Source organism: Erythrolamprus reginae, chromosome 1 (assembly GCF_031021105.1).
Source record: "Erythrolamprus reginae isolate rEryReg1 chromosome 1, rEryReg1.hap1, whole genome shotgun sequence".
Lineage (NCBI taxonomy): Eukaryota > Metazoa > Chordata > Lepidosauria > Squamata > Dipsadidae > Erythrolamprus > Erythrolamprus reginae.
Genome location: NC_091950.1, coordinates 148757556 through 148771276, shown reverse-complemented (window position 1 = coordinate 148771276; position 13721 = coordinate 148757556). Strand labels below are relative to the sequence as shown.

General features: G+C 39.1%; 1 protein-coding gene across 4 annotated transcripts in view; it reads left to right on the top strand.

Annotated features, from left to right (window-relative positions):
- CFAP65 (cilia and flagella associated protein 65) overlaps nucleotides 1–13721 on the top strand; it is a 66246-nt gene that overhangs the window by 28271 nt on the left and 24254 nt on the right. For all 4 annotated transcript variants that reach the window (XM_070729116.1, XM_070729122.1, XM_070729132.1 and 1 more), the window contains exons 16-24: nucleotides 291–456; nucleotides 565–693; nucleotides 2701–2917; nucleotides 4209–4337; nucleotides 5801–5977; nucleotides 6413–6479; nucleotides 8394–8504; nucleotides 9814–10005; nucleotides 11223–11381. In XM_070729116.1, coding sequence (XP_070585217.1) covers nucleotides 291–456; nucleotides 565–693; nucleotides 2701–2917; nucleotides 4209–4337; nucleotides 5801–5977; nucleotides 6413–6479; nucleotides 8394–8504; nucleotides 9814–10005; nucleotides 11223–11381 — 1347 coding nt within the window. The remainder of the gene's footprint in view (nucleotides 1–290; nucleotides 457–564; nucleotides 694–2700; nucleotides 2918–4208; nucleotides 4338–5800; nucleotides 5978–6412; nucleotides 6480–8393; nucleotides 8505–9813; nucleotides 10006–11222; nucleotides 11382–13721) is intronic.

Sequence of the window (13721 nt, the reverse complement as noted above, 5' to 3'; positions counted from 1 at the left end):
AGTAATGATAAAAAGTAACAAAAAAAGACAATAAGACAGGGACTGCTATCATGTCTCCCCTGGTCCTTCTCTTTACTAGACTATGCATGCCCAATTCCTGCAACCTCTCTTTGTATGTTTTTGTTTCCAGTCCCCTAATCATCCTGGTTGCTCTCTTTTGCACTTTCTCTAGAGTGTCAATGGTTGGGGTTTTTTTGGTAGTGTGGTGACCAAGACTGGATGCAGTATTCTAGGTGACATAATTTATAAAAGATACCTTTTAATACCTTTCTCTGTTATTTGGCTTGTAGGCAGAAGAGAAACAGATAGACGTTGGCAACATCCTGGTTGGTAGCACGCACTCATGTAACCTTGTTCTATTTAACAATGGGTCCTGCTGCTTAAAATACGTCCTTAGTGTGGAACAAGCAATCACTGGACCATGTGATCTTGAGGGAGTTCCCAGTGATCCCTTAGGTATTTACCATATTTGGAACGTGAATCTATGATTATTTGGACTGATGGAAGCCTGCCCTTAATAATTCCATGGTTTTCTTTTTTCCCCCTCTCACTTCCCATTGACAGCAATAGATCTTGATCACTACAAAGGGACAGTTTGGGCTCGGGGAAAGATCTACTTGCAAGTAACTCTAAAACCAGCTCACCGGCTGCGCTACACATGGACAATCTATTGTGCCATTTCCACTCCCAAAGGTAAGATTCAGGTGAAACTCCTTAGGAAAGTCCCCAACACTTTTGAATGGCTTTTTCCTGACAATCCTCTCCAGGCTGCGGTCATCCCTGCTGCTTCTGCACGGCAGAAAAAGACCTCATGGTCCATCTAGCCTGCCCATACACTATTTCCTGTATTTTATCTTAGGATGGATATATGTTTAACCCAGGCATGTTTAAATTCAGTTACTGTGGGTTTACCAACCATGTCTGCGGGAAGTTTGTTCCAAGCATCTACTACTCTTTCAGTAAAATAATATTTTCTTCCACATTTTCCCATTCCACAGAACTTTCTATTGATGTCCCTTGATACAGCACTTTGGGAACATCCAACTTTGTTTGCAATTATCTTTTGAGTCTTTCCCTCCTTACGGAGGGCGTCATTTCATTATTTAGTTACTTTACTTACATTCCACCTTTGTTACTTTTATAAATAACTCAAGGTGGCTAATGTACCTACTAGTTCTCCTTCCTCCTATTGTCCTTATAAGAACAACAACAACCTTGTGAGGTGGGTTGGCTGACCCAAGGTCACCTAGATAGCTTTCATAGCTAAGGCGGAACTAGAACTCACAGCTTCCCAATTTTTATCCTGGTGCCTCAGCCAGTAGATCAAACTGGTTTCCTCATGGTTTTCAACAAGTGCCTCAGCCACTTATTTGCATTTATTTTATAATATAAGCCCTCCTCCAGCCTTGGCAACTTTAAGACTTATGGACTTCAACTCCCAGAATTCTCCAGCCAGCTATGATATGCTGGCTGAAGAATTCTGGGAGTTGAAGTCCACAAGTCTTAAAGATGCCAAGGCTGGAGGCCCCTATTTTAGAAACTGGCTTGCTGCTGATATTTGCTGACGTGCATATTTAATCCAGTGATTAATTTGTCTTATATGCAATATATGTGGACTGAAGATAAAAATAGAACGGATTCCATTTCCCCCCATTTGTGCTTGGTGGGGAAGAATGCGAAGAACTCATCAAGGGAAGTACAGATATTGTTGGCTACTGTCTTAATTGATATAAACCAGACAGAAGGGAGACATAAGATCATAAGGCATACCAATATTCCTCCAGCACTCCACGGACTGCACTGGCTTCTGATTGGTTTCCAGACGCAATTCAAAGTGTTGGTTATGACCTATAAAGCCCTACATGGCTTCGGACCAGATTACCTCCGGAACTGCCTTCTGCTGCACAAATCCCAGCAACCGGTTAGGTCCCATAGAGTTGGCCTTCTCCAGGTCCCGTCTACTTGACAATGTCATTTGGCGGGACCTAGGGACCTTTTTTGGGGGGGCCCGGCCCTTTGGAATCAGCTCCCCCCCAGAGATTTGCACTGCCTTCACCCTTCTCGCCTTCCCTAAAAGTTTAAAGGCCTATCTCTGCCGCCAGGCTTGGGGCCTTGAGACCCTAGCCTCCTGGCCAACGAGTGTAGTACGTCTTGCTATGTGAATGGGAATAGATGATTTTAAATGTTATTAGAGTTTTTAAAGTTTTTTAGCTATATTAATTGGATGTTTTAGATATGTATATTGTATACTGCTCAAAACAAATAAAAGGATCACTCAAATAACACATCCTAAATCTGAATGAATGAAATATTCTCATTGAATATTTCATTTGCACAACTATTCCATTTGCACAACAGCATGTGAAATTGACTGTCAATCAGCATTGCTTCCTAAGTGGACAGTTTGATTTCACAGAAGATTGATTTACTTGGAGTTATATTCTGTTGTTTAAGTGTTCCCTTTATTTTTTTGAGCAGTGTATATTGTTCTGATATGTTGTGAGCCACCCCGAGTCCTCGGAGAGGGGCAGCGTACAAATCCAATTAATAAATTGATCAATCAATCAATTAATTAATTACAAGCAATTTATCTGAAAACCAAGTCCCTTCCTTACCATTTCCTGCATTCCCAAATGCCACATGGTTGTATTTTGGATGATAAGGTTTATGTACTGACTGTTTTCTTGCTTCCCTTGCAAGCTGCCAACCCTTTTGGGGAAAAGCTGCCTGTTTGCTGTGTGGTAGCGAATGGCATCTACCCTTCCATCTGCATCGTTGATGCCTGTGGGACAGGCAGTGCCTCTGGTATCAGCAAGTTACACCTCTGGAGGCTCTTTTCTTTGGAGAGACTGAACCAATATCTGGATCGAGAGCCGACCCCGCAAGAGCTCACTTTCCGAGTGCCTACCAGACACAGGTTAAGAATCCTATTTTTCTTTCTAATTTTTAGTTGGTGATGATGGGGATGATGATATTCATTCATTAATGTCCGACTCTTGGGGAATCTATGGACCAAGTTGTTCCAAATCTTCTGATCTTGCACTGCTTCTTTGAGTTTTTCTAAGCTGTGGCTGTTGTCAGCTTTGATGATCGATTACTTTTTTTAAAAAGAAAATAAATTTTATTGATTTTTTAAATATAAACAAATACACACAACACAAAACAGTGCACAGTGATATGTGCTCCCAGCAACAATCATTCGGTCCCTCCATCAAATGACAAATACAGTACTAATTTATAATATTTTAAAACCAGGAAAATCAACATATTTACAAAATGTAGAGTGATTCCAATTTGTTCTTTATGGCTTGGTCATTCTACTAGCCATAAAACCTCTGACCCCGTCCCATTTTCCCATCAGTTTTTCCACTTTATTTTCATCAATCATATTCATTTTAATTTCTATAATTTCAAATTGAATGTATTCCACTATGTACTGATATATGATTGCTCACTCTTTAGTTCCTCCCTACAGAAACACTTTTGATTACACCATAGACTGCAGCCAATACTTTATTTTCCTTTTTTTTTCTTTTTCAAGCAGGACATAAAAAAATACAACATGTAAACAAGCCAGATTATGGGACTATTGAACATAGGAACAATAGCAATAGTAATAGCATTCAGATTTATATACCGCTTCACAATGCTTTAAAGCCTTCTCTAAGCAGTTTACAGAGCATATTGCCCCAAACAATGTGGCTCCTCATTTTACCAATCTTGGAAAGATGGAAGGCTGAGTCAACTTTGAACCTACTGAGATTTGATCTGCCAAATTGCTGGCAGCCGGTGATCAGCAGAAGTAGCTTGCAGTACTCTAACTCTACCTTTCGTCTAGTACAGAGGTAGGCAAAGTTGGCTCTTCGATGACATGTGGACTTCAACGTCCAGAATTCCTGAGCTAGCATGATTGGCTCAGGAATTCTGGGAGTTGAAGTCCACAAGTCATAGAAGAGCCAACTTTGCCTAGCCCTGGTCTAAGTAAAAGAGAAACATTAGGACAGGGGCCTTCCGTCCCCTGTCCTAATGTTTCTCTTTTATTAGTATCATGTATATAAATGTTATTATATCTTTGTATACCACTAATATGTACTTGACAAAACAATTAAATAATATAAATAAATAAATAAATAATCTCTAACCACTGCACCACCAAGGAACAATTCCTCCTCCGTTCTTCTCACTTTTCATTCCTCTTCAACATGCAGCACTCAGCGAATCCCCCCAGTTTACACACCCGTCATGGTGGATTTCAATTTTGGAGCTGCTCCAGTTGGATGTGAATCCTCTGTGGTTGTGCTGATGATACTAAACAATGGAACGATACCTGTAAACTGGTATGTAATCCACTGGCTTAACCAGGAATAGCTTTTCTTTAGAGTTCAGAATTTTTGCACTCTCTTCCTTCTGCACTTGAATTATGCTGGATCAGATAAGAATCTAAATGGTATGGATTTAATTTGGGGAAAGTTTTCTCTGCAGTTAGGCACAAATGTTATTCCTCATGCTTGCTTTGTTTAACAGGCCAAGTGGTTGGATTTATAAATAATATTGAGGCATAATTCATGAACTTCCATTAAAGAAAAATTCTATTAGAATTGTGCCTTCAGTGGTGATTAATTATATGTCTGGTGTTCAGAGAGTGGCTGTGAATGTAAGATTTGAGAATGGAACAAGTTATTTGGATATCAGCAAAATCCATGTCATTAAAAGAAGACAATTATAATAAACTGTTAAAGAAAATTAAAAATGACTTAGTAACTTGGAATAACCTGCAACTATCGTTGTTAGATAGAATTTCTACAATTAAAATGAATATTTTACCCAAAGTTTTGTTTTTATTTCAAATAATTCCAATAAACCCAGGAAAAGAATTTTTTAAAGAATTAACGAAAATAACAAAAAAAATTATATGGCAAGATAAAAAACCTAGAATAAAGCAGTGTGCATTAGAAGACATAAAAGAAAGAGGAGGTCTAGCCTTCCCGAACTGGAAACTGTACTATCAAGCTGCATCCTTAACTTGGATTAAAGAGTGGCTTACCCTACAAAATAGAAGATTATTAAATTTAGAAGGTCACGACTTAATGTTGGGTTGGCATGCTTTTGTGAAAAATATAGAACGCATTCTTATTTTAAAAGACATATAATCAGAAAAACACTTATAGATGTTTGGATTGACATAAAGAAAGATTATTTTTTAGTCCTGCCAGAATAGATATCTCCTATCGAAGCTATAACCCACCCAAACTTAATACAGGAGGGCAAGATATGGAAATATAAGGATTTAGAAGATAATCAGTGGAACTTAAAAACAAATCAGGATTTGTTGGAGTCAGGTATTGCTATAGATTGGTGGCAATATGCCCAGATTAAATCTAGGTTTTATAAAGATAAAAAAACATATATTCTTAGAAAAGAGAATGGAACAAGTTATTTGGGGAAATAGAAATAGGCTCTTCATTGCTAAAAGAGGTTTGCTAGTGAGAATACTGTAGCAAGGTGCTTTGAGAAGGAAAATAGATTAGATGGCTACTATCTATGATTCTGTAAAGTACTGTAGAGAGATGTTGTAAAGTTCCTTGGGGTCCTGGATCTGGTTGATCATAGTCTGGATGCCATATAAGATAAGAATGGACCATTGATACTCATCAACAGAAAATAGAATGACCAGAACCTGCTTAGCAATGAGAACATTTGTCAGCTGGGACATCTCTTGGCATTTAATGCAATTCTGTCTCCTAAAGATTGGAGCGTTTCATTTTCTTCTTTCTTTTCTGGGAATTAACTGCTTCTGTAGGGATTTTCTGTTTCCTTCTGACCAGAAGATTGACATGGAATATTGGGCAGAAAGTACTGAATTTGATCCCAACGAATTGCATCAGATGCGCATTCAGGACAATCAGCTTTTTACCATCTCTCCCAAGTCAGGAAAGCTTCCTCCAGGGCAAGAGCAAATCATACAACTATCTTACAGGTATTCGTGTACCACAGTTCCTTACTCATGTAGAAACTGAGCGCACCCAAATGTCAATTTTAGATAGGCCACAACAACTTAGCTCACAGTTTGGGGCCCTGTTATTATCATCTGAAGTACAAAATTCCAACAAAGTTCTCCCAACACCATTCCCAAAGCAAAGTCTGCAGGATTTTACCTTCTCCTGGATTCATGTTTCCAATTCTTGAATTTATTTGGAACCTAAGGCAGCTGTAAGTTAACTTTACATTGTTTTTTCTTATCCAATGCTATCTTTATGCCCAAGGGGCTCTTTATGTAACAGAGCAGTTCTGCAACAGGGAAAGAATTGTTCCTGATCTCTTATTTGATATAGGATTCATCAGTTAAAAGAGTTTGGAATGGTTTCATTTATGCATTAAAAAAAAATACTTATATTTGTTTTTCCTTCCACAGACATGATTTCGTTGGCACGGACCGACTCCCAGTCCTATTAAAAGTATCCCATGGTCGAGAAATTCTGGTATGATATTAAGTGCGGAGGCTCATAAACTCCCCAGAAGGAAGTTATACTATTCTTCCTTAAGGCCACACTAAATTCTTTGGCTGCTATCACTATAGGAGGCAGTGCACTGGTGAGGTGAAACGTCTTTATTTTGGACACAGAGTCCCCCTTTTTATGATTCACATACTTCCCATAACATATCTGAAACCTTTAGTTTTTCATCCATAAGCATCACTATAGTTACTACTCCAGGCACTATGGGAGGGGGTTGAATAATATGATAGCAGAATTTTCTATTTAGTAGCTACTAATTGAAAAATGTGTTGCTTTATGATATGATTCAATTCAATTCAATTTATTAGATTTGTATGCCGCCCCACTCCGAAGGCTCACAACAATGATAAAAACAATATTATAGTGAAACAAATCTAATATTAAAAAGAAATATATAAAACCCTATCATATTAAAAACCAGACAACACATACATACCAAACATAAAATATAAAGAGCCTGGGGGAAAGATGTCTCAAGTCCCCCATGCCTGGTGGTAAAGGTGGGTCTTGAGTAGTTTATGGAAGACAAGGAGGGTGGGAGCAGTTCTAATCTCCGGGGGGAGTTGATTCCAGAGGGCCGGGGCTGCCACAGAGAAGGCTCTTCCCCTGGGGCCTGCCAGACAACATTGTTTAGTTGATGGGACCCGGAGAAGGCCAACTGTACGGGACCTTATCAGTTGCTGGGATTCGTGCGGTAGCAGGCGGTTCCGGAGGTACTCTGCTCCAATGCCATGTAGGGCTTTAAAGGTCATAACCAACACTTTGAATTGTGACCGGAAACTGATCGGCAGCCAATGCAGGCCACGGAGTGGTAGAAACGTGGGCAAATCTAGGAAGCCCCACAATGGCTCTCGCGGCTGCGAGATGCTTTTTCTCTGGGTGATAGTGACAGTCGAGAGAATACGATTCTATCTCTGTGGTTTGTGGATGGAGACAAAGGAGAACTAATCCCAATTTGGGTATCTTTCTTGAGAAAAATAGAAACCACAGTGCTGATTTTTAATTGATATAATTCCATTTTGTACCATTAGTGGTTTCACCATCTCCTTGATCTCCAAGGTGGTAAAGTTGCCTTTCTCACTTTGGGCCTCCCTAATTTTTCAGTTAAAATCCAGTTCCCTTATTATTTCCCAGGGATACCTCCCTCCTTCTTTACTGACCCACTATTAGATACCCATTACACATTCAAGATTTCTGTGGACGTACTGCTTTCCCTTTGTGTATTTCCCCCCATCTTCCAGGAATTCAGAATTTCAAAAAGAAAAAGAAAAAAGACGAACACCCAGATTTGTGTCCACACCAACGCGTGGTGTGAGATTTAATGAGGATGGGGCCTTTTTCTGCCGTCAATCTTCTATGTTTCTATGTTTCTATAACTCTTCTAATATACCTATTAGTTAATATTAAATATTTATATCTGCCAAGTTAATTGTCCCCTTACAATGGTTTATAAGACAAATAAGAGGTTGGAATTATACAGGATGAAGCTATGAGAATACTGATGGGCTGCTCCATTTACATGTTAACTTTAGCTTCAACCTTTTAAAGAATGACAATGGGGAAAGACGTGACTTGTGGTTGCTATGAGTACAGCTTGTGTGGTGCAAGTAACAATCCCCCCCTTGCCTATGTAATTTTGTGCATGATATGACTGTGTGTATGTATTTTATCAATTGGGTTTTTTTTCTTTTTAGACTTTTTAATGTAAAACTGTTGTTTTAGATTTTAATTATTAGATTTGTTACCATGTATTGTTTTTATCACTGTTGTGAGCCGCCCCGAGTCTACGGAGAGGGGCGGCATACAAATCTAATAAATAATAATAATAAATAATAACTCATTTATTTCACCTCTTTTCTTTTTATTCTGTGTTTGCAGCTGAATTTCATTGGCGTGACCATGAAGCTGGGGTGCCACTACATTCACTTTACTTCAGCTAAACATATGTTCACGCCTATTGCAATTGGCACATATAATTCTCCTAAACAAGTGAGTCATCAAAAGCCTGCCTTCTTTCTTTGACTGCTTTTGATTTGCTGGTGCTGTTTCCTCCATCTTTGCAGGGAGGTAGGATCCATCCACTCTTTCTCCAATGAATGGAACTGAATAATTTAGGGGTGGTGTTCGTGTTTGGATTTTCCCCTTGGGAATCCGGTAGGCAGTTCCACCAAGGTCTTAATTCCTGCTTGGAATGGGTGTACGGTGAGAGCTTTGGACCAAATTGTGCCTCTGCAGCCTCTCTTGGTGCCTTGATCCCATAGTTCTCCTTGATGGTTCAAAGAAGTCCAAGCGATTAAGCAGCCTCTTAATGCCTATAGGGCTGTTGAAGAAAAGCAAAACATAAACCTGGTTAATCTTGTGTAAGGACTCATTTTTGAGACTACATTGTAACAATAAGAGTGGCAAAATGTGACTATTTTTTGGCTCTTATTGCATCCACAGATGGTTTGCTCATAACTGGGTGAACAGTGCAGTCAGGCGGTAGGGAAAGCAAGTAGAATGCTTGGCTGCATAGCTAGAGGTATAACAAGCAGGAAGAGGGAGATTGTGATCCCACTGTATAGAGCGCTGGTGAGACCACATTTGGAATACTGTGTTCAGTTCTGGAGACTTCACCTACAAAAATATATTGATAAAATTGAACAGGTCCAAAGATGGGCTATAAAAATGGTGGAAGGTCTTAAGCATAAAACCTATCAGGGAAGACTTAATGAACTCAATCTGTATAGTCTGGAGGACAGGAAGGAAAAGGGGGAACATGATAGAAACATTTAAATATGTTAAAGGGTTAAATAAGGTTCAGGAGGGAAGTGTTTATAATAGGAAATTGAACACAAGAACAAGGGGGCACAATCTAAGGTTAATTGGGGGAAAGATCAGAAGCAACATGAGAAAATATTATTTTACTGAAAGAGTAGTAGATGCTTGGAACAAACTTCCAGCAGACGTGGTTGCTAAATCCACAGTAACTGAATTTCAATATACCTGGGATAAACATATATCCATCCTAAGTTGAAATACAGGAAATAGTATAAGGGCAGACTAGATGGACCATGGGGTCTTTTTCTGCCGTCAATCTTCTATGTTTCTATGTTTCTATAAATCTTCTAATATCCCTATTAATATTAAATATTCATATCTGCCAAGTTAATTGTCCCCTAACAATGGTTATATAAGAGAAATAAGAGGTTGGAATTATACAGGATGAAGCTATTTGTGTACCTATAGTCATCTTGTCAGAAAATATTTAATAGTCTTTGCCAACAGACCAATTGGAACTGGTTTCTCTCTCCTGCAGATCTATGAATTGTATAATGGAGGTTCTACCACTGCAGTCTATGAAATTCAGATGGATGCCCTCCTGCAGATAGAGAAAGACAGTTACCAGCATGCAGTTTTTACCTGTCTGAATCCAAGGGGAGAGATTGGCCCTGGATTAACAGCCCACACTGAATGGATCTTTTGCCCACTGGAAGCCAAAATGTACTCGGTAAGGTTATTATCCTTAAGAATAAGCACTTCCCTTCCTTGCCATGCTAGTTGCCCTCTAGCTATCCCACTATCCCATTCACCCTTCATGAATCATGTGAAATCTGATTCAACATTGGTCTGATTTGAAAAATCTGAGTTTATGGAATGAAACTAGATTGATCCAAATTTCCAAACTGAATTATTTATTATTATTTCGGATTTCAATGCCGTTCCTCTCCAAGGACTCAGGGCAGCTCACAACATATAGAATATACAGTACACAATATCTTAAATCCAATTAACTAATTTAAAAGTCTAAAAAACCCCCCAGAAAACCATAAAAAACCCCAACCATCATTCCATTCACTCCACATTCTCTCAGCATTAGTGAATTAGTGAAAAACTGTTTCTGTACACACACAGGAACATTCTAAATAATCTGAATTGCCAAATCCAATTTTGTCCAGCTTTAGAAGTTACATTCTGGTGACTCTTATTCCATTAAGTTCTGATATTTTGTTCAGAGAAGTAAAACTGCTCTTTGTCTGTTTCAGTTCAGAAAGGATTCTTAGTCGTTCCAATTATTTTTTAGGTTGTAATACCTAAAAAAATAATTGGAACGACTAAGAATCCTTTCTGAACTGAAACAGACATCTTACCTTTATTTACCCAATCTATTAGTGACTCAACTTTCCTGATCTCAGTTCTTCATCTTGATTTGAACAGTATTTATTTATTTATTTATTTATTTATTTATTTATTTACTCACTCACTCACTCACTCACTCACTCACTCACTCACTCATTCATTCATTCATTTATTTATTAGATTTGTAGGCCACCCCTCTCCGAAGACTCGGAGCAGCTCACAACAATAAAACAGTACAAATCCAATTGATTAAAACAATTTAAAAACCCTTAATATAAAAAGCAATCATACATCTCATATAAACCATACATAAAACAGAAACGGCCCAGGGGAATCAATTTCCCCATGCCTGACGACAGAGGTGGGTTTTAAGGAGTTTACAAAAGGGTTTGCTTTTTATTTATCTCCAAGCACCCCAAGATGTGCTACACGGATGTCCCCCAAAGTAAATTGTCTTCGGAGAGGGGCGGCATACAAATCTAATAAATAATAATGATAAATTGATAGAAGAGTTAATTTCAATCCCTCTTTTATTATGACCATTGTTCTTTTAGCTTCAGTTTTCTTTTCTTTCTTTTCTTTGCACAGGTGGACGTACCTATCCATATCCTTGATGGAGATTCTGCTTTAATTACCTTTCAAGGAGTAGGCTTTGACCCTCAAGTTATGGGAGAAACCGCACAATTTGATAAAATTGTATCTGCTGCAACAACTCCAGCCTCTGCCAAATTAGCAGTACCTGGTCTGGTAAATCTGGGAGTTTACTTGTTCCAGTATCACACAAGAGAGTGTTTAACAGGGATTTCAGATTGCCAGTAGGAGTAAGTGAGCCACTGGCACTGGGAAAGCCATTCTTATATGATGCTGTTTTATCTCAAGTAATGCCTCTTTTTCCCTTTTTAAAATAAAAATAATAATTGGTCCTTGCTTATCTGATGAGCATCTGGCAGGGATACAGTTTTCATGCTGTATCCTATTGGTCAAACTGGACATTGTGCAGGCTCTTATGTGTTCTGAGAAGGTCCAGTATGACCTCTTCAGTGATGAGCCAGGCATGCTAAGACCAATCGAATGAGAGATAAATGCACTGCTGCTGGTATTGTTCTGTAGCCATCCATAGGATACCAGAAAATGTACCAGCAGGTATTTGTCTCACACACTGGAGAACACAACCTTGTGACTCTCGGCCTGCATGAATTTATTCCTTGCTATCATACTGGCAGCTCCCAATGAAACAAATTTACTGTAATTTCAATATTTGTTGAACTGTTACGCAGAATTATTGTTGTGTCCACTTATAAGCAGAAAGTGGTGTTAGCCTTGTAAAACTGAGAATGGTGACCTCTTCAATCAGATGCTTTTCTTACAAGCTAAGGGTGTTAAATTGATGATAACCCACTCAAAGGTAGGTTTATTTTTTCAAAAAAGCAACTGGACTGGATTTTTTTTCCCTTCAGGAAGAAGAAGACATTTTGCTCCTTGTCCAAGAAGCTTCATCAATTGTGATTGGCTGGTGGGAGGATGGAAAGCTAGGTTCTGATAGGATGATGAGGGGAGGGTATGGAAGGATTGTATTTCTTTTCAGTCCTCTGGTTGAAATAAAGGTAGCTCTTGGCATACATTTAAGTGCATTTAATGAATGTTCAGAGTTAGCATTTAGCATTTAGCAATAACATTTAGACTTATATACCGCTTCGCAGTGCTTTACAGCCCTCTCTAAGCCGTTTACAGAGAGTCAGCCTATTGCCCCCAACAATCTGGCTCCTAATTTTACCGATCTTGGAAGGATGGAAGGCTGAGTTGACCTTGAGCCTACTGAGATTTGATCTGCCAAACTGCTGGCAGCTGCTGATCAGCAGAAGTAGCTTGCAGTCCTACACTCTAACCACTGCACCACCGAAGCTCCTACTTAGAGTTAACAACGGCACTGAAAAAAGTCACTCAATGACTGTTTTTTCACACGTAACGCATCCCCTTGGTCAAGTGATAAAAATTCGGGTGCTTGGCAACTTGGTTCAGATTTAAGAGAGTTGCAGCATCCAGGGGTCGTGTGATCAGCTTTTGTGACCTTCTAACAAGCAAAGTCAATGGGGAAGTCAGATTTACTTAGCAACCATCTTAGTAATTTATCAACTGCAGCAATTCAATTATCAGCAAAAAAAAAAAAATAGGGCAAAACTCACTTAACCAATCTTTCACTTAGCAACACAAACTTTGGCCTCAATTTGTGATCATAAGTTGAGGGCTGCCTGTAGAATCCTTCCATTCCTCCCCCTCCCATCCTGTCATAATCTATCCTTCCACCCCAGGTGGGGGTTCCTACTTACCGCTGCTAAGCTCTGGGTAAGTGGTGGGTGCACGGGTGTGCGCCCCGATGAGATTTTGCTTCTGCAAATGTGCAGGAAACAAAATCTTGTGAGACGATGGGCGCACGATTTCTGTGATTTTTTTTAATCCCACGCATGCACGGAAGCAAAAAATCACCAAAATCTCACACGCACGCATCCTCTCGCGAGATTTTGCTTCCTGTACATGCACAGAAGCAAAGTCTTGCCAGGATACGCCCACCCGTCCGCCAGTCAATCAGCAGTGCGCGCATCGCTGGTTTTACTAATGGTGCACAGTGTGGCCCGCACCGGGTAGCTCTCCCTTAGACTCTCCACGATTGACCTCTCCAGATTCCTAAGAGGCCAGTAAGGGGCGTACATAAGTGCACTGGTGTGCCTTTCGTCCCCTGTCCAATTGTCTTTCCTTTCTCTCACTTATCATATATATTTTCTTTCTTTCATATATCCTCTCCTCTAAGTTCACTTTACCCTTATATATATTACTACATGTCTATTTTTCTTCCTATGTATTTGTGTATTGGACAAATGAATAAATAAAATAAAATAAAATAAATAAATAAATAAATAAATAAATAAAATAAAAATAAATAAAATCCAATATTCTTCCATCCCATCCCCCCGCCATTCATCAAGTCACAACTGATGAAGCTTCTTGGATGACAAGTGAAATATATTCTTTTACCTCCTCAAGGGAAAGAAGAAGAAAAAATAACCCAGTCCAGTTGCCTTTGAGACAACT